The 25286-nt window shown below is 43.4% G+C and overlaps 1 protein-coding gene and 1 non-coding gene across 2 annotated transcripts; one reads left to right on the top strand and one right to left on the bottom strand.

The window, feature by feature from the left end:
• Window positions 1-2302: 2302 nt before the first annotated feature.
• Window positions 2303-10477, bottom strand: LOC146963240 (E3 ubiquitin-protein ligase TRIM39-like). Its single transcript, XM_085767984.1, has 3 exons — window positions 10462-10477; window positions 6189-6220; window positions 2303-3679 (listed from the first exon to the last, which is right to left on the bottom strand). The coding sequence occupies exons 1-3, from the start codon at window positions 10475-10477 to the stop codon at window positions 2303-2305; spliced, it is 1425 nt and encodes a 474-aa protein (XP_085624110.1).
• A 1925-nt stretch (window positions 10478-12402) lies between these two features.
• trnat-ugu (transfer RNA threonine (anticodon UGU)) lies at window positions 12403-12476 on the top strand. The gene has a single exon. It is a non-coding gene; the product is annotated as a tRNA-Thr (tRNA).
• Window positions 12477-25286: the final 12810 nt, after the last annotated feature.

Raw genomic sequence — 25286 nt, 5'->3', positions numbered from 1 at the left:
ATCTCTGGGACTGACGATGTCTAATAAAGTTGTTCCTTGTCCTCTGTGTTAATGATAAACCTGGTTTATCTGAGGTGAGTCAGGTGAGGGGCGGAGCTTTACCTCCTATTTGTTTCATATTATGGCTACTAGAGGCTTTTTCACCATTACATCTTCTACCTGCCACCCAGTCCTCCCCATTGAGCTGACCAGCTCTCCCTGCCACCCCACCCCCCTCACCAGAGGCTGCCTTCATCAACTCTTGCTAACATTTCCATATTTCGCACATTCTGTGACATAAACTGTCTTGTATGTAACAACATCTATTGCACGTCTGTCCGTCCTGGGTGAGGGATCCCTCCTCTGTTGCTCACCCTGAGGTTTCTCCAATTTTTCCCTGTTAAATGGGTTTTCTATGGAGTTTTTCCTCAGTCGATGTGAGGGTCTAAGGACAGAGGATGTTGTTATGATGCCATGTAAAGCCCTTTGAGACAAACTGTTTGTAAAAACGGGCTATAAATAAAATTGCCTTGCCTTGCCTTGCCTTGCCTTGCCTATCTCCCCCCACACACAAAATACACTGTTTGGCTAGGTCATTTGGTTCAGTACAGGGAGGCACATGTGCGAGACCCTTCAACACATGACCTTTCATCAGGTTTGATGTGTTTAGAGTAAGTTTATCCTGCAAAATGTGAATCAACTGGATCAAGAAGAAAACTTAGAGAAAAAACAAGTGTTACGCTCTCTGTGGAGTCGTGGCCTTAATAACATCTAAAGAGAGTTTTTAACGATGTGCAGTGACCTGGACTCTTATCTAAAGGAACAATAAAAGTTATGGCGCATGCTTCATGTCTTCAACTCATCAATAAATGGCTAACGTTAGCATTAGCAGCTCTGATGCATGCTAACTAGCTAAAACAGACCAGAGTCCTGCACGGGTACAATTTTGGAAACCTGCGCCCGCCCTGCCTGTCAATAAAGAGTAAATCTAATCCCGACCCGACCCGCCCGTCGATAAAGACCCGTTTACCTGACCCTTTACCCGTGCCACTTGCAATGACCAGAATTTTTTGCCTTGCCTTGCCAGTGTGCAATTTGTGAAAAAAAACAGGGAGAGGTGGGGCTCTGTCCTTGGGCCAGTCAACGGACGGGGCCAAACAACATGACTGCACGCACCATGTTCAGATCAAAAACATTTAATAACTTGGAGTGGACCATGGGCTTCCTTTTTTTGCCGCAGTCCAGCAGAGAATTAATGCTCATGAGTCCGGCCGCATCGAGTTTAGGCTTCCACACCTGCGGATCGGACCAGGTCGGGTCTTTGAGAACTCTGGCATGAATGAAGCAGAGCTGCTCAAACGGATGATCGTGGGCTTTGAGAGGCGAGCTTGCACTTTATTTCGTCCATCATCTCCTCTTACCAGCATGGGCGGCACAGTGAGTCAGTAAGTGACGTTGTCTGTTTTGTCTGCTTTTCAAAGTGAAATAGTTACCCGCCCGTACCCTTACCCATTTATAGAAGTAGCTATAATTTTTACCCGTCAGACACATTTTTTGTGGGTAACCAGCGGGTACCCACGGATACTTGACCCGTTGAAGAACTCTGATCCAGTCCCAATTAATCAATTTTTCTTTACTTTTATGTAGGCCTAACTTTTACAGGCATTCATTTGTGCAATTTTGTTGATAAATAGCTAGTATTAGTAGCTTAGCAGTTTATTAAAAGAAAGTTCTGCATTTAATTAAATGTTTCACTCTTGACTCTTTTAAGACCAATGTGAACACTTGTCTATCATGTGAATTGTTCAACTAAAGTTAGCATGCCAGTTAGCCCTCACACATGTTTTCATGACTCAGCAATTCTGTAGCTTTCAATTAGCCTATTTATTATTTCAATTGAATTGATACACTTTTGTTTAATATTGTATGAGATGAATGAATTTGTTTTTTCCTTTTCGTCTGTTACTTTTAAAGGTGCTAATTAGGCTTAGCCTATTAATTTTTACTGAGATGGAGGAACTCTGGACATATTTTTATTTTTCGAAAATACTTGTTTGTATAATTTTGATTTTAAGTTACACTGGGTTAGGATATGCTATTTCTACTGTTCAGTGGTCAGTGAAAGTGAGTAACTCTGCTGCTGCAGTGTCTCCTCTTTGACTCCATCATTATTTATGACAAAATATAAAAATTAAAACCAGTGATAAGTCAAAGAGAAATAAAGAGTGTGTATAATAATGAGACAGCAGGAGGACAGGTGCAGTTTAACAGGTTCAATTCACTGACTTTTCCATTATTATAAATATGATCATCCTCTTTATCTCTAACTGCTCTGCTCCACTGTCACTGACACCATCACTGTTAACAGCTTCACAGGGAGGTTATTCCATGTGTTAATGTATGGAAACATCTTCTGAGTGAAAGTGTGTGTGAAGCTGTGTATGTGTGTGTTAGTATCAGGATCAGAGAACGACAGTTTTCCTCTGTTGAAGTCCAGATTCACTCTGATCCTCTGGAACTTCTTCTTCACTGGGAGATTAATGACTGGACCTGATGGTGTTAATGCTGAGTGTTTACCTACATTGTAATATATTCCCCATAATCCAGATAGTATCTTGTTTCCCGTCCTCTGCACAGATTCTGCTAACACACCAAGTCTCCACCCTTTAATATCTCCAACCTCGACATCCCAGCTGTGAGTCCCTGAGTTAAAACCCTCAAAGCCCAGGACAGAACAGAAAGAATCAATCCTCTCCGGATTGTCAGGAAGCTGCTGTTTGTCTCCTCCTCTCACACTGGTCAGATCTTCAGACAGGATGAGTCCTGGATGAGCAGTGTTTGGGTCCAGAACAACAGGACTGTAGGAGACCACATCCTTCATCTTGTCCCAGATGTTGAAGGTCAGGTTGCCCAGGTGTTTGGCCTGGTCTATCAGAGTTCCTGAGTCCAGCCGTGGATCCTCCAGCAGGGGGCGCTGCTGGACTCTTTCCACTGCAGCCTTGTAGTTGAGCAGGAATGAGACGTCTTCAGCTCTCAGCTCGTCCTCTGTGGCTCTGACTGTGTGTGAAAGAGCTGCTATCTCTCTGCTCAGAGCCTCCATCTTCTCCTTCATCCTCTGACTCTTCTGCTCCTCTTCCTCCCTCAGTGCAGCCATCCTGTCCTCCTCTTCCTCTTCTAGAAACTGGTGAAGCTTCTTAAACTGCTCCTTAATCTGCCTCTCTGTGTGTCGGGCCTGGACCTTAATGTGTTTTGTTGTTTGATCAAACTTCACTTGAACTTCTTCAAAACCCTTTAATTTCTTCTTTAAGGGCTCCAGAGTTTCCTCAAGTTCCTTCTTGAGTTGTGAAGCAGCTTCATCTATGGGTTTGAATCTGTGGTTGGTGTGTGTGTCTGAATGCAGACAGATGAGACACACTGGCTGCTGATGGTCCAGACAGAAGAGTTTGAGTTTCTCAGAGTGCAGACTGCAGAGAGTCTCTGAAGATCTCTGCTTTCTCTGCTGTATGAAGCTCTCACACAGGTTCTTTATCACCAGACTAACAGGTGGTTCATCTCTTGAAGATCTTCTCTTACAAACTGGACACAGTTGATCTCGTTTCTCTCTCCACCATCTCTGCAGACAGTCTTTACAGAAGCTGTGGCTGCAGGACAGAACAACAGGATTTCTGAAGACCTCCGTACAAACTGGACAACAGAGATCCTCCTCTGGTCTGGAAGCCATTTAGTCTGAGAGTGGAGCTGAAAACACAGAAGACAAGAAGTAGAGTCAGTCATGGCTCCCCTCCCTCCTCTACTGACTTGACTGAAGTTTACTGTGACTCTGAGTCCAGGTTTTAGTCAAACTCACCTTCAGTGTGTGGAGTGTCAGCAGGTTGAAGCAGCAGTGTTGTAGCTGGACTCACTCACAGGAAGTTGTTAGTTTGGTCTGAAGCTGAATCTGATCGTCTCTTCTTCAGTCTGTTTCTGGGACTGACAAAGTCCAATAAAGTTGTCCCTGGGACTTTGTCCTCAGTGTTAACAACTCGCCTGGTTTATCTCAGGTGAGGGGTGGAGCTTGACATTATGAATTATTATGGTTGCCAGAGGCTTTTTTGGCATTTTGACATGTTGTATTTACCTGTCAGTAGCCAGGACCTTCGGCACGCCCTGGGGTGGTTTGCAGCCGAGTGTGAAGCAGCTGGGATGGGAATCAGCACCTCTAATTCCCCTCCAGGTAGTAGTAGAGTTCCTGCCTCAGGTGGAGGAGTTTAAGTATCTTGGGGTCTTGTTCACGAGAGGGGAAGGATGGAGTGTGAGATTGATAGGTGGATCGGTGCAGCGGCTGCAGTAATGCGGTTGTTGTATCAGTTCGTTGTGGTGAAGAAGAAGTGGAGCAGAAAGGTGAAGCTCTCGATTTACCGGTCAGTCTACATTCCTACCCTCACCTATGGTCATGAACTCTGGGTCATGACCGAAGATTCCGGACACAAGTGCCGGAAATTAGTTTCCTCCGCAGGGTGGCGGGGCGCTCCCTTAGAGATAGGGTGAGGAGCTCTGTCACCCAGGAGGAGCTCGGAGTAGAGCCGCTGCTCTTCCACATCGAGAGGAGCCAGCTGAGGTGGCTCGGGCATCTGTATCGGATGCCCCCTGGACACTTCGGGAGGTGTTCTGGGCATGTCCCACCGTTAGGAGACACCGAGGAAGACCCATGACACGCTGGAGTGACTATATGTCATTTGGCTGGCCTGGGGATGCTTTGGGATCCTCCCGGAAGAGCTAGAGGAAGTGTCCGGGGAGATGGAAGTCTGGGTGTCCCTGCTCCGACTGCTGCCCCTGCGACCCGGATGAAGCGTAAGAAGATAGAGTAAAAATAGAAGCTCTGCGTGTGTGTTGGGGAGGGCTGCGGATTTCCGGAGCCGTGAAGCAGCACATCCGCAGCTTGTGGGAACTGACACATTGACTAGAATTGAAACGTATCGTATCCGCTGCTGTGCTGGCGTGGAATAGCAGCCGTTCCACATCCAGTGGAAATTGCCCATTAAACACATGACCTTTCACCAGGGTTGACATGTTTCGAGTGGCCTTAGGCTGCGAAATTTGCGATTCAATTGGACCAAGAAGAAGAACGGGAAAGGGAAAAACGACAGTGGCCTTAATCATAATGACATCTAAAGAGAAGCTTGATTAGCTCATAAACTGAACCTCATTTCAGGGGGGCGACCGCCATTCTGACATTCCCCCAGTCCGACATAGGCCTCTAATTGCCTAAATGGTGACACTTCATCTAATGTCTCGTCATTCCGACAATTCTTGCCTCCTTTGGTCGGAATGACGGTATTTGTAATGACGGGTTTAGGCAATGATGAAAGGAGTTGGTTAAGTTTAGTAAACAGACCAAGTAGAGACTAGACAGGCCAGATAGATAGAGAGAGTCCAGATAAGTAGGAGGGAGTCGCCTGTTGAGTAACACACATTTTGAAAGCCTTATCGGAATAGTGGCTTGATGGCATGTCGGAATAGCGGTATGTCGGAGTGATAGTATGTCTTAATGGTGGAATGTTGGAGTGGTGGCATGTCGGAATGGTGGGATGTCAGAATGACAGCATGTAACCTTAATTTCAAACTTTGTAACAGTCATTTACATGCAGCATGTGACTGTACTCAGCTTTGAACTCTCCTTGACCTTGACTATCATGTACAGGACCAATAATAAGTTATGGTGCATGCTGCTGTTTTCAACTTTACATCAACATACTGTAGATATAGATAAATGGCTAATGTTAGCATTAGCAGGTCTATACCAAGCTGCATCAAGTTTCATTGTTTCACTCATGAGTATTTTAAAACTAATGTAAAACACTTGTGTCTCTATCACGTGATTTGTTCAACTAAAGGTAGCATGCTTGCTAGCACTCATGCATGTTCATGACTCATGACATCATCATGAGCTAACCTGTAGTATTTATTAAATGCACTATTGGAGGCATCAAGCAGAAATGCAGGACCAGGTCAAGATACTATTCTTATTGCTGTGTCCTTCAGCTTCAGCAGTCCTGTGAGAAGCTGGTGAGAAACGATATTTTGTTTCAGCCTATGTATTGTACATACATATGTGTGAAATGACAATAAAGTGTCTTGAGTCGTGAGTCATTTCGGTAAAAAGTAAATCAGTGAGATATTTTCCTCTCTTTAATCCAAGTTTGAGTGAAAAAGTATTAGACAATAACGACAATAAATAAATGCAGTGATGATAAAAATAAAGCTGCAGATCTAGGCTACACATCAGATCGCTGCAGCTGAATAACGTCGCTCATCCAGCAGCTTCTCTCATTTCCATTTCCTCCATTCTCCATCTTCCTTCTCCTTGTGTGTGTGTGTCTGTTGCATGCACTTGGTTTGGTTTTGTTGCTTTTGTGCCAGTGTTCACTCTGTGCTGTACATTTGCATATTATGAATACACATAGTACATTTGTGTGTGTGTGTGTGTGCGCAGCCTACATTTGCAGGCAACTTTACATATACGTGTGTGTGTGTATAGATGCTTTTTTTTGAGTCACTTGTGTGTGTATATGTATGTGTGTAAATGTGTGTTGTACTTGTGCGTTTGTGCTTCAGTCAGCGCTGGAATGAAATATAACTCCTCGTTGTTATGAAAACCACATCCTGCATTCCCAAATTAGAGAAGAAGAAGTTGACTTTTTCAAACATAGAAACAAACACACACACGCACACGCACACACACGCGCACACACACACCTCCCCTTCCCCTTCTTCTTCTTCTTCTTCTGCTCTGTGTTTGGCAGTGCAGGTGAAGAGTCGGGTTTATAAACAATAACAAAAAAAAGAACTGCTTGGAAGAAGAAAAAGAAGAAAATGAGAGGCTGTGCCTGTGTGTGTGTCGTAAACATTAGCCTATGAAAATATGGAGCTGGTGTTTTCTGTCAGTAACACTGTTTCTGTTGACACAATTTGGGAAACCTGTAAGTTTCAGTTTCTGCATCTTTTTCTAAAATTAGAGAGAAAATGTTTAATTTGGGCCGAAGATGTTGGAGCTGAAAAGACTCTGCACAAAAAGCTGAGACACACGTCGAAGAATGTCGAACTGATCATGCAAAAGTTGAACTGAGTCAGAGGAGGAGGAGGATTTTAATTTAAGAGAATAAACTTGACATTTCAAAAATTAAAGTCAACCTTTTGAGACACAATCCTTCTGATAATAATCCCTAACAACACTGCGTTTACGAGCCAAAAAAGAAATAATTTGGGGTTTTTTTCTCAGAGCTGATTGTGAGATACAGTTCCACCATTTTCGTCTGTGCAGAGAGTGGAGTTTGACATCTTCTCTAAAGGTTGACTTTAATTTGAAATACTCAAAATTAATTCTTGACATTTTGATTTTTCTCTCTAAAGGCAAAATTTAAATGAAAATCCTCCAAAAGACTCAGTTCAACTTTATTCTCAACAATTTTGACTTTTATTTACTAATGATGAACAAAGATCTCCCTCCTCTTGTTTTGATTTAAATGTTGCCAGCTGTCAGTGTAACTTCTGCCACCAGGGGGCTCCAAAAACAAGACAGACGCTGCTGAATGTGCAAAATTCTTTAGTCTTGCACTATTTTAAATGCATGTGTGTGTTCACATTGATTTATTGAGTACATCAACATGCAGTGAACCATCAGGGCCTCAAACTGGTCCTCAACAGTCGCCATCTTGGATGTGTAGTAGTAGGGGAGAAAGGGCCGATTATTAAAATTTGTGAAACTGGCGACACACACAGTCGGCACAGATGTCGGCCATGTTGCCATGTTTGAAGGGCAAACGCAGGAAAGTCAAACATTTCAGGTGTAAACAGCCGCTGAGGATTTTTTGTTGTTGTTGTTGCTGTTCATGTCTTTGGATTATTAATGTTTTATCCTCCTGCCAGCAGCTGCAGCTTTTGCCCCAGATGACCCGTCACCTCTGGGCACATGTGTTGGGATGCACCAGCCCTATAATTACCATCCCTCCGTCTCCACCCACAGACTCAGACTCGCGTCTTCACGGCTGCAATTAGACGGCTTATATCTCGCTAATGGAAAGTCGTCTGTAGATCAGAGCGAATGGGTGGAAAATGATAAAAATGAAAAATGTAAATGTGGCCGTTTGACACCAAAACTGTCGGTGTTTTATGATCCTGAAAAAAAAAAAACTCACCTTCAGATTCAGGCCAGAGTTGGATCGTCCACAGGAAGGAGCTTGAACCCAACAGCAATTAAAATGTGCATCAGCAGCAGCTGTCTAATGAGAAGGTGGAGGAGGTTGATCCAAAAACAGCAGCCGAGGTCCTGATGTCAAAAAATTAAAAAAATAAAATAAAAGTCCAACTCGGTCAAAGTTTAAACTGTTTGAGTCTTTGGTGTTTTTAAGTCAGACTTGTTCTTTATGTGCTTGATAATGAAAAAGCTTGTTCACACTCATCTTGTTACTGTAAGTCTCTCCCACACACACACACACTCTCCTTTGCTCTCCACGGACACACACACACTTGGTTGACCTTGCGATCGCTGCTCTCGCCTGCAGCCCCGAGCGTTGCCTCGCTGCCATGGCGACGCAGCTGTACCGCTTGTGGCCGGATAAACAGCAGCAGCTGGTTCCAATTGTGCTGTGTCACTGTGTGTGTGTGTGTGTGTGTGTGTGTGTGTGTGTGTGTGTGTGTGTGTGTGTGTTGTGTTGTGTGTCCTCTCATTAAAGCAGCACCCCCACACTCCACCAGTCATCTGTCTCTTTCTTTGGGGAGAACGAGGTGAAACATCCTCCTCCTCCTCCTCTTCTTGCTCTTCCTCTCTCCTAATAATTTCATCTCACCCTCTTCTCCTCCACTCCCTCTCTCCTCCTCCTCCTCCTCCTCTCTTTTCTCTCCTCCTATATTTGTCCACAGTCACATCTGCTCACTTCGTTCGGATGTTTCAGAAACTATTTCTGGTCTGAATCTACAGAGGAAACAGCTGCACATGAGCATCGAGACTTAACTGTAGAGCTTTACATGTCTGTTAATAATAATAATAATAATATTCATGTGCACATACCAAAAAGGAGAAAGGAACCAAATAGGCTACCAAAAGGAAAAATAACAAATAGCATAAGAGCACATGTACAGACAAGTGTTGTTGCCCCAGATCTGTGTCTTTGGTCCTGATGGTGGGAATAAGATGTTGCCATGAATAGAAATTGATGAACTGTCCTATCTTCTGCAGCAAGTCCAGATGTGATGAAACAAGGGCGGAGTCTGTGCACACTCAAAGTAAACAAAAAGAAGAAGAAAGAAAGCTGTATTTCCAGAAGAAGAAAAAAAAACTGAAACAAGAACAGATTGGAAATAAAGGTCCAACTTTGAGGTTTGCAAATTCTGGTTGTCCTTTTTTTTTTACTTTTTAAACTGAGAGGCAAAAGCTGGTTTTGAATAAAAACAAAAAATATTATCTGAATATCATCATGTGTTGATGCTAGAAGCTAATCAAAAACAGAAAAGGGTTAGACAGAGCTAATCAGCTACGATAGCTCAGCTTAGCTACAATAACTGGTTCCTCATTGGTCAGCTCTTTGAAGGTGGTTTCCTATTGGTTAAAGGGGGAATTTAACATCTTTAGCAGCATTTCCCTTCCTTTCCTTTCACTAACCGCCTCATTAATAAACTTAATTGCCAAAGTTTCAGGTTGATTGACTGAACTTTCAGGGGAAATCGGACAATCGAGGCCTCCTTCCCTCCCTCCCTCTCTGCCCGCCTTATTTCCCATGATGCTTTGTGCTCCACTGGTTTGAAACAGAACAAAGATGAAGTTCAACACCCTGTTCACTTCTCCTGTCAAAAGATGGAGCCTCCCTTTGTCTTGTTAAAGGTCTGTGTGTGTTGTCAGAGTGTGTGTTCATGTGCCTGTCGATGCATGGATTTCATTGTGTGTGTGTGTGTGTGTGTGTGTGTGTGTGTGTGTGTGTGTGTGTGTGTGTGTGTGTGTGTGTGTGTGTGTTGGAGGGTTAATAAGCTCTGTGGTTCACCTGAGTCTCTCGAGCCTCGGGACACACAACCAGACATGTGTGTTTTGTGTGTGTGCGTGTGTGAATAATTTATAGCTGCAGAGAAAACCACACTTTCATTCCTTTCTCTTTATAATTGCAGTTTCTCAACATTTATTGTGATAAGAACCATTTAACGAGCCGCTGCAGAGTTTGAGGTGACTGAGGTGTTTACATTTCTGTTTGTGTTCAACAAACACAAACAAACAAAACACAATGTGTTGGTTAATGAGCTTTATAGATCTGCTGCTAAACCCCAGGTCTATTTTTAGACTCGACGCGACTAACCTAATGCTAAGCTAGGCTAACCACATCCAAGCTCGAGCTCTCAAACTGTTCTTTTAACTCTGTCTAAACAAATGTGTCATATGTCTCAAATTGTAAAAAAAAAAGTGTTTCACACTGACACTCACTGCAGCTAAGCACCAGGTTAGTTCACAACACTTCTCACCTTTGATGGCCGCCATCTTGTTTTTGTAACGGAGGAGGAGGAGGAGGAACCACTAAATTATTATTAGGCGAATTGTTAAAATGGCAGCAGAGGAGGAAAGAAATGTTGTTTATAAAGATGGGCGCATGACGTCTGTCCGACTACCCATTTCTCCGACCATAAATTTCTTTATTTTTGCGTCCATTAGTCCGACCTCCCATTTCTCCGACTTAAGTAACCCTAACCCTTAACCTTACCCTAAACCTAACCTTAACACTGTAGAATGGGTAGTCGGAGAAATGAGCCGTCGGACTTTTGGGCAGTCGGACTGATATATGCTCCCCTATAAAGATGACGCTGCATTGGTGAAGACATCACATCTGAGTTCACCATGTTCTAGTTAGCCTACAACTTGGTGATAGAGCAACCGTTTTCTTAGCTAATTGTTGTTAGCATTGTTAGCTAGAAGAATACGGGTGCATGTCGTCTGTCCGACTAGTACCCATTTCTCCGACCATACATTTCTTTATTTTTGCGTCCATTAGTCCGACCTCCCATTTCTCCGACTTAAGTAACCCTAACCCTTAACCTTACCCTAAACCTAACCTTAACACTGTAGAATGGGTAGTCGGAGAAATGAGCCGTCGGACTTTTGGGCAGTTGGACCGATGTATGCTCCCCAAAGAATACTGTCGCTACGACTAGGAATTTAATGTCTAAAATTATCACTTTTGGTTTTTGGAGCAGCCATTTTGGATTATGAATTTACTACTGGAGTTCCTCCAAGTTTCTGAGTTATAATTCTGACCTCAGGGGCATTTATAATGACATAGCCACCTGGGAACTCCAACTTCCACTTGAACGCACCATAATTTCCATGTTGCATGAAACAGAAGGTTCAAGCAGGAAAGCTCACTCTGAAGTCAAATGTTCAGATCCAGGACCTGCTTGGTATGAGATGACAGCACTAATGCACCATGCCATCCTCAGATGATTACAGTTTAGGAAATGGTTTTACTACAGTGTTTGTATTTTCCAACATTTCTGTTGCTCTGATTGAGTCGGAGTTTGGTTTGTTGTGGTGCAAACTTCCAACGCTGCCAGCAGCACTTTTAACCTGCCTTTGGTTCGCAGGTGTGAGAGTGCATCTGATGAAATATGCATTGGCTGTTGTTGTCGTTTGTACTTTTGTCTCAAACTGGTGTGGAAGTGTTTTTCTTCTTCTTCTTCTTCTTCTTCTTCTTCTTCTTCTTCTTCTTCTTCATCTCAAACCACCGCAAGTGGAAAAATGTTCTTTTGATTTGATTCGGTCGCCCTTCAGCGAGCGCCGACCTTTTCCCACAAGCGTGTGCAGGTGCAAACAAACGGCAACGTTAACGACGCGGCTGAGCTGCATTTACATGTGTCAGATCATCCAGGGCTGTGGAAGTCGTGCATGCTCGCTCACGTTCCTGCCTCCCTCAGATAATTAAATGACACTAACATTATCAACACCGGAGGCCTTTCAGGGCGATGGAGACGAGGCAAAGTGTTTGCTGTGGGAAAGATCAATGAGGTGCTGTGGCTTAGTGGGTCAAAGCAATCCTGGGTTCAAATCCCAGCAGCACTTCTCTGTTGTCTGCAGGTTTTATATGTTATAGCATGAGATTCTGGTCTGTATGATCTGTATCTTTATCCTGATTCACATCTTTCTGAGTTAAAACAGTGATGTTCCCACACACACACACACAGACAGAAACTCTTCTGTAACCTCCTTTAAACTGGTTTGAAACAGTGTTTTATTTATTTATTTATTTATTATTTCTTGAAACACCTACAGAGAGACGGGTCCTGCATCAGGGTCAGTCTCTCTCTTCAAAGACCAGAATAAAACTCAGCTCTTTTCTTTGATATCTGGAGAGTTTTGCTTCAAAAAGCCTTTCATCCGTCAGAACCAAGCAGCTCTTGTCCTTGCAGGATGAAGGTGCTGTGGCTTAGCTGGTTAAAGCGCCTGTCTTGTAAACAGGAGATCCTGGGTTCAAGTCCCAGCAGCACCTCACGGAGACACTGGACATGTCCTGACACCTCCACGGTCCCTCTGTGGATCTTACCCTGAAGTACAAGCTGAGATATTGAGATATCACCTGCAGCTCAGTTTTCAAAATCTGATGGATTTATAGTTTTTGCAGTGAAAGAGATACCTCAGGTTTTTTCACTAGTTCAGACCTGCTACTAGCTTTTTTTTTTTTTTTTAGGTATTAGGTATTAGGTATTCATCAGCACTGACATAAACCCTTAACTTTGACGACGTCTGTCAGGTAAATAACACACCTGTCACCTGTCCAGCAGGGAGCAGTAAAGAGACCACACAATCACTAATTATCTGTTGGACCAGCTGTGCAAATGTCATTGGCTTTGTATTAGGAAGTTTATATAAAAAAGAGCATTATATATATTCTATTGTGTATTATATATCCAGTTCTGACTTGTTTACATGTAACCGAAACCACCCTCTTCCTCTAAATGTAAGCAAAGAGCTGTCACTGCCAAAACCAGTGGTTCCCAACGTTTTACACCTCAGTCATTTGTCATTTCTAGTCTAGTCTTATTTTACCTAAAATAAGACTCATCACATAAAAAGTAGCTTGTTTTTAGACACTTTTACTTCTTTCAAGCAGATTTTCAATTGAAATAAGTAGAAAAATCTGATAGTGGAGCAAGTTTTTCTTCCTTATTACAAGCACAAAAAACTTGCTTTCACTGGCAGATTTTTCTACTTATTTCAAGTGAAAATTAGTTTGAAACAAGTGAAAATAATCAAAAAACAAGCAAATATTTAGGTAATGAGTCTTATTTTAAGTGGAGAGAGTTTAGTTTTGACTAGAAATTAGACATTTTGACAAGAGATAAGACAGATATTGTTGGAAAGATGTTGAGTTTTTGCACTGTAGAATGTTTAAATACGGTATAATGATTTCCATCAATGTTTAATCACACCCTTACACCTACACTGTGCTGTTTTAATAATGATTCTGTCACTAAAAGTGGTGATAATCTTGTTTTTTATTGTGCGACGCTGCTGAACAGTCACTCTGTGTTTTGTGGACGGATCCTGAGTTTTGTTGGAAACACAATAAATGTTTTGACCCAGAAACGACGTCTGTGTTTTTTGTTGTTTGACACCGAACATGAACCGAGGGCATCGCCGTTTGAACTCGCACAGATGAAACGAGTGTGTGTGTGTGTGTGTGTGTGTGTGTGTGTGTGTGTGTACGTGAACCAGGTTTGAACTTGGAACATGAAGAGCTGTGACTGACAGAGCATCAGAGTGTCCCACTGGGAGACGACGCCTCAGAGCAGTGTGTGTGTGTGTGTGTGTGTGTCAGAAACAGAAAGTTGATGTGTAGTGTTTCACTGAGCACAGATGCATCCATCAGTGTGAGTCTCTATATGTGCAGGAAGAAGATGAAAGGGATGCAGACTGGCCTCAGGCTCCAATTAAAAAAAAACAAAAAAAAAACAGGCTGAGGTTGCCATGGCGATACAGGTGAAGTGAAGTGCCGTATGAAATATTAGCGATGGACGATGGAGTGAGCGAGTGAGTGAGTGAGTGATGGATGGATGACAGGTTTACTGACCCAGCTGAGAACAAACTGTTGAACTTCACTGTGTTTGTTCTGCTTCTGCTGAGCTTTTATTGTGGAGGGCACAGGAAGTTCACACAGACACACACACACACATGGATGCTCACATGTCTGTTTAGTGTGTTTCTCTTTAGAGACTCATCAACCATCACTTAGCTACTGTTCTAGCTGTGAGTAAAGGAGTCGCTCTGTGCGGGAAAGAAACAAACTGAATGAGAAAGAGATGGAGGTGATTCATTACAAGCTTTTGTTTCGATTAAAAGGCTCAGGACACACACACACACACACACACACACACACACACACTATTATAGACTCTTCCCGTATGAGTCGACTTGTTCCTGTCACTTGCTTTTTATTCTGCTGCATTCATCCTTCATTCATCCTTTGTTCATCCTCCTCCTACTGGAAACAGAGCTGTGTGCACTTACTGTCAGGAGCCTGTGTGCGTGTGTGTGTGTGTGTGTGTGTGTGTGTGTGTGTGTGTGTGTGTTTCCCTGAATGTGCCGTCATTATCAATGTGACTTCTTACCTTCAGAACACACACCTGATGTGTCCAGAGAGAGATCCAACTCAGAACACTGTGAAAAACACTCAAGGTCCAAAAATGATCTTGTAAACAAACTAAAGTTAAATAAAACATATATATTTTTTATAACAACTTGTGTTTAAAGGGACAATGAGGAGTTCGTATTTGGTTATAAAAGAGTCTCATATTACTGTAATGTGGATGAATCTACGTTACCGCTTGTTAAAGGACAATTCAACTTGGGGCTGCATGTTCCTAACATTTTAGGTCTAAAAGAAGGAATCTGAAGATTTTCAGTTTAATTGCTCCTGTTTTGCGGTAGTTGTGTCTGTCCCTGCATCGCCACGGCAGCAATGAATGCACCAAGAAGTTTATTTACTTCAAGCAAGCCGACATGTTTTTAGATTTAGATTTAATTCAAAGTCTCGCGCGAGACCCAAGTACTGCAAAACAGGAGCAATTAAACTGAAAATCTTTAGATTCCTTCTTTTAGACCTAAAATGTTTGGAAAATACAGCCCCAGTTGAATTTGCCGGGAATTGTCCTTTAATGGGTCCATTTTCGATAAATATATCGTTTTGCCTTTATAGTTATTATGACGGTATCTGATCGTCTTCAAACCTCTGACTTTCATTCTTGATTTGAAAACATTATTTTTGCTTTTCACCATGCGCGCAGAGGCTCATGGGAAATGTAGTGTGAAACACTTCACTTTCCAAAACTCCTTGTTGTCCCTTTAATATGTAAAAACCATCTCAGTGTAGTTTTCCATCTCCTCTCTCTCTCAGCTTCTCTCTGCAGCTCTAGTAACAACAGGTCGGTGTCAGCCAATCAGAAGAGAGGAGGAGGCTCTGAGCCTCTTCTCTTCTGATTGGCTGTGTCACCTGTCGTTGCTGCCACACCTCACACACACACACACACACACACACAGCTGACAGGAGGAGAGGATCATGGGAAATTAACACCGATGTGTTCCTGTTAGAGAAACAACTTTAATATTCACTGGATGGAGGAAAAACAGCTGCTGCCGCAACACACACACACACACACACACACCTTCTCTGTCCTCTTCTATTTTTAAATGTCACCTCTCTCTCTCTGTCGCTCCACTGTCTCTGGGTGTCTCTCGTCCTTCCCTCTCCTCTTTATGCACGCTCACGCCCCCCCATCCCTCTCTCCTCTCTCACCTTCTCCTCTCTCTCTCTCTGACTGTCACCTCTCTCCTCCTCTCTCGTTCACTTTCACACTCATTATCCTGAACTTTCTTCTTCTTCTTCTCCGTTAACACTTCATGCACTGTTTTATTTTTTTTACCAGATGTATTTTATGGGCAGATGTTTCACCACACCTGGCAGTTACATCAGAATAAAACACAATATTAGTAACACTGATCTGGTCACACACAACAACAGAAGCTCATTCGGCCTCGTAGAACTGAAGCTAGTAACAACCTTGGTGTTTCCGACGGTCCATGAATGCAGCATCAGAGTTTGTCCAGCTTCAGTCCGTCTCGTAGCTGCTGCATGAGGAAGGTGGAGCTCTGATCTTCATCCTGCACCTGTGATGAGCTGCAGATCTGGTGGAAACGTTAAAGCAGCACGTTCACACTTCACTCTTTAAAGTCGCTTTCCCACTAAAATTAGCAGGTCGATGTGGGGTTTTTAAACGCGGGTCGACCCGCTAACAATTGGCATTTGGTGACGTCATCACGCTGGGATCGCGTTGATGATATCATAACTGTGCGTTCACACCAAAAGCTTCCAAAGTGTCAAAAACGCTCAAGGGTGCGATTCAGACAAGACAGCTTCCAAAAAGGCAAATATTTTCAGCCGCTTTGGTCACTCGTCACGTGACTGACGTCAAAGTTCGATTGCGCTGGTCACTGGGGAGCCGACGGACAAAAAAAAGAAAAAAAAAAGGCAGCCGAAGGACATCTCTATTCTGACAGGCTGCTGCTGAACCGCGTCATAGATAATTACCCTAAAGTTAACCAAGGCTCAACTTCTCGTCTGGTGACGCTTTGGAAGCTTTGGAAGCTTTGGAAGCGCTGTGACGCCAGTTGACGCTTTGGTCGCTCAGTGTCACCGGGCTCTCATTGATGCTTTGGAAGCTTTTGGTGTGAAGGCACAGTAATTACGACAGTATTCAGGGAAGTAAACAACAGAGAGCAACATGGAAGCGAGTCAGGCGGTGGACATTGTTCTTTCTTGTTTTGCACTTTTGTCCGTCCTCAAAACGGTGGAACAATTTTCGAGCGCTGAAATCAATCGCTCAAATCCCCAGTCTGGAATGTGAGCAGAGCTTTGTTTTGGTACGTGATATGAGACGCGACTGGCTCGATGTTATGACGTGACGTCACGTAACGCTCAACGTCATCACATAAATGAACAGGTTGACCCGGGTCTGGCGTTCCCACTGCAAGCCGATCGGAGCCGAGCCGATTAAAGGCGATTTTAACCCACGTGTCGCTAGCCGAGTCGTTTGACGCGGGTCGGTGCGCCGTTCCCACCGCCACCAAAAGCCGATTGTTAGCGGGTTTAACCCTCCTTCTGGGCCCAATCTGTTCCCTTCCTCCATCCTTCCTTCTTTCCACAATCCCTTTTCCCTTCCTTTTTTCCTCCCTTCTTCCTTCCTTGAACGAATCTGTTCCCTTCCTTCCTCCCTTCCTTCCCTTCGTCCAATCTGTTCCCTCCCTCCATCTTTCTTTCCTTCCCTTTTCCCTTCCTTCCTTCTTCTTCCTTCCTTGAACAAATCTGTTCCCTCCCTCCCTTCCTTCCTTCCTTCCTTCCCTTCATCCTTACTTCTTCCTTCCTTTTTGACCCAATTGACCCAATCTTATCCCTCCCTCCATCTATCTTTCATTCCTTTTTACCTTCCTTCTTTCCTTCCATCTTTCCCTTCGTCCTTCCTTCTTTCCTTCCTTGACCCAGGAGGACAACAGGAGGGTTAAACAGGTTTTTTTGGCCACTGGGAAAGGGGTAGCCTATATAGTGTAGATCTTCCTCCTCCTCTTCCTCCTCGTCTCACTCATCCTTATTGTTTTTCTTCATGGCTCGTTCTCTCACACAACTGAAGCAGAACTGAACTCTGCTTCTTACCTCACGCACCCATGATAACAGATTTAGCCAAAATATTTTTGTTACAGAGCACGCACACATAATCACACACACACACACACACACACACACACACACACACATGCATAGACACTTCTGTTAATAGTATCAGGAGGAGCCAGCTGCTCTCCACTGCAGCAAGACCCCCTGTGGAGCCTGTTAAACCTGTGTGTGTGTGTGTGTGCAAATGTGTGTGTTTGTGTATATGTGTGTGTGTGCATACTGTATGTGTGTGTGCGTGTTGTCTCCACCCTCATACTAAGCAGATAAAGTCATATCCTGATGAAAATCACCATATAGGTCAAACAAAAAATGTTTTGTCTCTGTTCATGCTGCTTTACATACGTGTGTGTGTGTGTGTGTGTGTGTGTGTGTGTGTGTGTGTGTGTGTGTGTGTGTGTGTGTGTGTGTGTGTGTGTGTGTGTGTGTGTGTGATTACATTAGAAAAGAGTGCTCTGGAATAAGTGTGTGTCTGTATTGTTGTTGTTAGCTCAGTGTCGGGTGTGTATAAAGACTGAGGATCCAATGAACTTTAAAGTGTCAGAGAGAAACTGCTGCTTCCTCGCATCATCACCATCACCATCATCATCACCATCATCATCAGCCTCTGTCGTCGTTGTCGAGGTCGCGGGTGCGTTGTGATGTGTGAACCGGTGTGAGCTGTGAGCGCTGCAGGAGAAACTCTCATTAGCATCACAGATAATGTGATACAACTATGACTGACAGTTGATCTAAAAATAATAATAAAATAAAAACACAGGCCAGATGTCAACATCTGCAATTTGACTACAGCTGTAGCTTTATATGCAAAAAACAAATCTATTAAAGGGATAGTCCAACATTTTGGCAAATTGGCCCATTGCCATAATCCCTATAGTCATAGCAGTGAGTTCGTTACCTTTAATTGTCGGTGCAAGCTATTTTAAGAACGGCGGAGCAGAGCCGTGAGCTGCTCAGAGCTACGCTACGGAGGCTCATGGGATTTCTTGGTTTCCCTCATCAAACTCATCAAATACACAATCCAACCTGCACATTCACCACGCTATGAGATAATAACACAACGTTACCAGACAGAGTTGTTTTAGAGGGAAATTCATGCAAAACCGCTGATGCGCGTTGCCTTCAGGGACAGTTTTTCATCAAGCAGTCTCTGTATTTCCCTCTAAAACAACTCTGTCTGGTAACGTTGTGTTATTATCTCATAGCGTGGTGAATGTGCAGGTCACAACTTGTCCACCAGAGCGTTGTGGAGTTGTTGGATTGTGTATTTGATGAGTTTGATGAGGGAAACCAAGAAATCCCATGAGCCTCCGTAGCGTAGCTCTGAGCAGCTCACGGCTCTGCTCCGCCGTTCTAAAAATAGCTTGCACCGACAATTAAAGGTAACGAACCTACTGCTATGACTATAGGGATTATGGCAGAACTGTCCCTTTAAAGAAAGATACCACTGAGGACTGAGTGATGCCTTCATGAACCATTAAACCATTATAATGATAATATATAATAATATTTACACTCTCCTTGTTGTTGTTTATTTTCTATCATCTCTGTGTTTATCTCCCGTCCTGAAACTCTTGAACAGAAAATCCTCGCGGCGGCGGCAGCGTAGATCTGCAGCTCAGTGATGATAACACGGTGGTTTAATGTGTTTTGACACATGATGTCATGACTCATGTTCATGTGTCATATTAGTGTTCCTTTAATTATGCAGCAGCCACAGTCGAAAAAAACCTCCATCCAGACGAGGTAACGATTAAAAAATCAGGAGCTGCAGCTTTTTAGAGATTCATCTCCGGCTTCTTTTTTAGGCTTCGTCACCTAAAATGAAGGTGAAGAGGATGAGAGTAAAAAAAAAGAAGATTCATTTTCATATAAGAGTGAGGTTACCGGGGTTATTCAGCATCAGGAGATGTTTGGTTGTTGGACTGAAGCTGCTGCTGCTGCTGCTGTTGTTGTTTTTATCTCACCGTATAATGGTGCCTTCATGTGCTATGGTAATTATGGTAAATACCAAAAGACGACGTGAAAAGTGCACATGAACACCCTCTCATGTGGTATTTTCCACTGGGCAACTCGTAGAATTTTTTGATGCCCGAGCTGCCGAGATGAGAATAACCTTTGACCTTTTCAACATGGCGACGAGCAACGCAAGATTTGTTAATGGTAAGCAAGGCAAGCCTTTAGAAAACACTTAGCAGCTATTCACTTTATGTATGCCTGCATGTACAGTAAAGACAACGCCTTTAAAAAGCTAGCCAAATAGCCAGTTTGAGTTTGAGTTTTGAAAATGCATCTTCTTGCTGTAAGAGATGATCGGCAATCCAAGATTGTTTTACCCCATACATGTGGATGTCGCACGTGTATATCTATGATTTTACCCAAGTAACAAGTCTGAATCTGTGTGTCCACCATCTTTATTTTCTCTGTACAACAACAAAAGCACATGAACACAACGCACTGGTAAATACCAGGTCACAAGTGGAAAATACCATCTGTACCATAGCACATGAAGGCAGCATAATCCGCGGCCTCGGTGCGTCAGCGTGAAGCTGCCGACAGATTTTAACCTCTGAAAAAAAAGCAAAAAGCAAAAAGCTGAAATGAAGAACTGAGTCTACTCCACTCTTTGCTCATCTCGTCTCTCTGTAGCCGACGTTGCGATGGCTCCCAGCATGGCGGCGGCGGCGGCGGGAGCAGTGGCAGTGGCGGCGGCGGCGTCTTCCCAGCCTGCTTTGCATATGACTGCAGGGGTTTGTGGGATCAAAGAGAGGAAGTGGCGAGGCAGCAGCGTCTGATGAAACGCCTGCTGCTCCTATCAGGAGGCCGCGGGAGAGGTTTTACTGTACTTTGCCGTCTGCAGGGGGCTGATGCTGATGCTGCTGCTGCTTTTTTTTTCTTTTTTCTTACTGATGCTCTGCTGACGGCGGCGGATGGTTTCAGGGCGCCTCGCTGTGCCGCTGCACTCAGGGGCTGGTTGACAGGTGTAGAAGGAGCTGATGGACTCACGCTGCCGGTGACCTTTAACTCTTCAAAGCTGCAGCAGGAGAAACAGAGTCTCACTTTAAATAAGTATTTTATCAGCCTGAACACATGGACCGATAAAACACATCATTAAATCCATCCAACAGACTCTTGATTAATAGTTAGAATAAAATAACTGTTTTACTTTTCACCATCGGTTTGATGAGTGGGACCTGTTTTTCATGACTAATATCCCTAGCTTTTCTACAGTACTACGGTGGCCCTGAGGGCTCAGTTCACTGCAGCTTAAGAAAACACATGTTAAAACATCAGTTTCACAAAATATGAACTGCAGAAACTCACAACAACAACAGCAGTAAGTGTTTCTGGAGGACACAATAAAGTGAGAGATCAAAAGGTTAAAGGTTAATGCTAACAGTCCATGTGATCAATACCATGTGAATCCTGTGATACTGACATTCTAATAAACCAAACAAACTCAGCTTAATGGCAAATTGGCCCATTGCCATAATCCCTATAGTCATAGCAGTAGGTTCGTTACCTTTAATCGTCGGTGCAAGCTATTTTTAGAACGGTGGAGCAGAGCCGTGAGCTGCTCAGAGCTACGCTACGGAGGCTCATGGGATTTCTTGGTTTCCCTCATCAAACTCATCAAATACACAATCCAACAACTCCACAACGTGGACAAGTTGTTTTAGAGGGAAATTCATGGAAAACAGCTGATGCACGTTGCCTTCAGGGACAGTTTTTCATCAAGCAGTCTCTGTATTTCCCTCTAAAACAACTCTGTCTGGTAACGTTGTGTTATTATCTCATAGCGTGGTGAATGTGCAGGTCACAACTTGTCCACCAGAGCGTTGTGGAGTTGTTGGATTGTGTATTTGATGAGTTTGATGAGGGAAACCAAGAAATCCCATGAGCCTCCGTAGCGTAGCTCTGAGCAGCTCACGGCTCTGCTCCGCCGTTCTAAAAATAGCTTGCACCGACAATTAAAGGTAACGAACCTACTGCTATGACTATAGGGATTATGGCAATGGGCCAATTTGCCAAAATGTTGAACTATCCCTTTAAGGCCCCACATATCCTACATATTCTTTATATTAGAATCTGATTTATTTGTCAGTTTACAGAGAAGTCCTGTGTCTTTTGGTCTCTGGGTCTCTGAGAGGACAGGAGTTTAAAGCCGTCAGTCGCCCGTAAGAAGAAATCAAAGAGCAGAGAACATGATGATGATTATTTCATGGATCCAGCTTCTTTTTTGGAGCAGGACATTAAACAGCGTCTGTGAACCTCCCAGCATTAATATTACTGTGGCTGCAGTTCAAACTTTAATCAGTTTGCTTAGTGAGTCATGAATGTTGAATAAATGCCTTGAAACTTTGAATTTAACTTAATTTGTATCTGCATTTTTATAGAAAAAACAAAAAGACATAAGACCAAACTTTCACCCTTAAACCACTTCACTTGGCAGGAAAAGCTCAAGATTTAATTTCTTGGTTTAAAAAAAAACATCAAACTTCCATTAAAAATGAGTGAAGACAGGGCACTGGAGTTGAATTTGAATCGTTTTTACATAAAAAAAAGTGGACATGAACATGTGAGTATAATAATAAATCAAATTCAAATTAAAGTGAACTTAACGCAACTTTTTGTTATAAAATGTCTTAAAGGGACAACGAGGAGTTTTGGAAAAGCAAAGCGTTTCCACACTACATTTATGAGCCTCCGCGCACCGTGAAATTCTTTGACCGGCGCAAGACAGACTCATGTTTTCATTCATCAAGAATTAAAGTCAGAGGTTGGAAGACGATCACATACCGTCGTAGTTCCCACCATAAACGGCGATTCGGCGGCGTTATTCTCATGACTCGCCACGAAACCGAAAGTAAAGAAACGCTGGTCGGCTCGACCAGAATTTAATAATAATATTGTTTTGTCTCTATTGTTATTTTGCACTAATAATAACAAAATAACGATAGAGACAAAACGATATATTTATCTAAAATGGGCCCATTAACAAGTGTGGGTAACGTAGATTCATCCACATTAACGTGAGACTTTTTTATAACCAAATAGAAACTCCTCGTTGTCCCTTTAAATAAAAAAAGAATAATAAATCGGAAAATCAGTTTAGTATAAACAGTGGAAAGTGACGTTTTAACGGTGTAAAAAATGATGAAACCTTTGTGGAATTTTCCAGCAGAGGAAAAGAAAAGACAAAGCTGATGAGTTCACATCATAATAATGTTGAATCCAAACAAACCCGAGTCTTGTGATGGTTTGTGGTGAGTCAGTGTGAAATCCTGCAGGACTTGGCTTGGCCGCTTCACAGCTCCGTATTGTTGGAGAGGAGGAGGAGGAGGAGGAGGAGGTGGTGGGAGGTATAAATACTCCAACAGCTTCCTGCTTCTCCCTGCTGGGGTTCAGTGTTACAGACATCCCAGCTGAGCACACACACACCCAGACACAATAGACTGGACCGGGCCACCGCCGCCTCAGCCTGAGCCTCAGTGAGCCTGAGCCCGGCCGACTGACTGACTGACTGAGTGAAAAAGGCCTTCATGAAGGATTAACTCATGAGTTGTATTCAGAGCTCAGGCACAGACACACACACACACACACAGATTTGAAGGTTATGACACGAGTTTTAATGAAGAGAAATCGCAGCTCGTGTTCAATAAACGCAGCTGCTACGATGTTAGGACGTTAGCATCCTGCTCCTGAGCAGGTGTCATCACTTTCCTGCAGACAAGTTAAAGGGATAGTTGAACATCTTGGCAAATTAGCCTATTGCCATAATCCCTATAGTCATAGCAGTAGGTTTGTTACCTTTAATTGTCGGTGCAAGCTATTTTTAGAACGGCGGAGCAGAGCCGTGAGCTGCTCAGAGCTACGCTACGGAGGCTCATGGGATTTCTTGGTTTCCCTCATCAAACTCATCAAATACACAATCCAACAACTCCACAACGCTCTGGTGGACAAGTTGTGACCTGCACATTCACCACGCTATGAGATAATAACACAACTTTACCACACAGAGTTGTTTCAGAGGGAAATACAGAGACTGCTTGATGAAAAACTGTCCCTGAAGGCAACGCGCATCAGCGGTTTTGCATGAATTTACCTCTGTAAATATTGGCTTTTTTTTATCGACATAAAAATAAGTGTGTGTAAATTGAGTGCATGTGTGTTTGTGTGTGTGTGGCAGTGGACATTACATCAGGATGTGAGGGGAAATCCTGCCGGTGGAGCAGCAGCTGGCTGCAGAGTGTGAAGCAGCAACCAGCGCTGCTGCTGCTGCTGCTGCTGCTGCTGCTGCAGAGCTGCAGGGGAGGACAGGATGTCCTCTCTGCCCATCTGATGTCTTTTTCAAAGCTCTCTCACCCTCGGGGCTTTACGTTCAGAGTGGGTTTTAAGGAGATTTTCCCAAGAAGAAAAAAAAATAAAATACATTTTCATAAGCCCCAGAGTGTTACTTTTGAATGATGTGTGCAAGAGAGGGAGAAAAGAGACAGAGAAAGAGGAGAGGAGGAAGAGGACAAGTGTCTTTCTGTCATTGATGCTGTTTCAGAGCTGTGGTGTTTTATAATCTTCATATTGCTCCAGTCAAACACACATACACACACATATATATACACACACACACTTGCTGCAGAGTTCAGGGTGAAGAGCGAGTCAGGAAATCAGCAGATAAATCTCGCTCACTCTCTCGCTGTTTGAGCAGCCAGAGGAGTTTTATTTTTTAATAGCAACACGTCCAGATGATGTTTCATGAAACCAGCTCTGCACGTTGGTCTTCACATCACATCTGCACCACATCCTCTCTGACACAGCCTCTGTGCAGATGCTGTTATCTGACATTAACTCTTTGATTGTCACATGTGTGTTAATGATTCTGTAAGACTGTCAGGGGGCGTGGCTCTATCATTTATATCAACACAACATATAGGTGTATATTTTCTCCTACAGACTCATGCTGAAAATGTGCAACACAAAATCTGACGGGTCACAGATTTCACTGCAGCACCAGCACTTGATTCAAACTATGGGTGGCGTCAAAGGTCAAAACATGTTGCAATAACATGCATTGACTTTGACAGGTAGTAGTTCATTCATACACATCTGAAATATGTATGAGATGGCTGAATTTTTATCAGTGCGTTGAATCTTTTCAGCTTGTCACATGTTTTTATTTAAAGAGGAACTATACCATAATTAACCAGCTCCAGAGTCCTAGTTCTGGTTAAATCATTGACTTGTAACTAGTTCCAGGGAGGATGGAGCGTCTCTTGGCTGAAAACCAACCTTGTAAGATCAGAGCCTCCGACCCGGTGTCCCAGCTCTCGTCTCCATGGCGACACCGCCACACAAACGTAACGCACTAACCCGTAACCCGTAATCTCTTGTTGATGACAGATAAGACTACACAGATATACACATGGTGGTAACATGGTAGATGATAAATAACCTTATCCACCGCTCCATGGATTGATTTCTAACAAATGCACATGGAGGAGAGGAGGGTTAGAGACACCAGACCTGGAGAGTTCAGACGTTAAAGCCTGAGTCTTTACAGTAACTTGTAGTTGAACGTGT

This window comes from Trachurus japonicus, chromosome 22, assembly GCF_045865225.1.
Source record: "Trachurus japonicus isolate A0001 chromosome 22, Traja_1.0".
In the NCBI taxonomy this organism is placed as follows: Eukaryota; Metazoa; Chordata; class Actinopteri; order Carangiformes; family Carangidae; genus Trachurus; species Trachurus japonicus.
This window is presented reverse-complemented; position numbering and strand designations above follow the sequence as displayed.

What these genes read in the sequence shown, in the direction of transcription:
- LOC146963240 (XM_085767984.1), bottom strand. An exon ending in CATCACTGCATTTATTTATT is followed by an intron (nt 3,680 to 6,188) that starts GTCGTTATTGTC and finishes AGACCAGAGGAG; the next exon opens with GATCTCTGTTGTCCAGTTTG.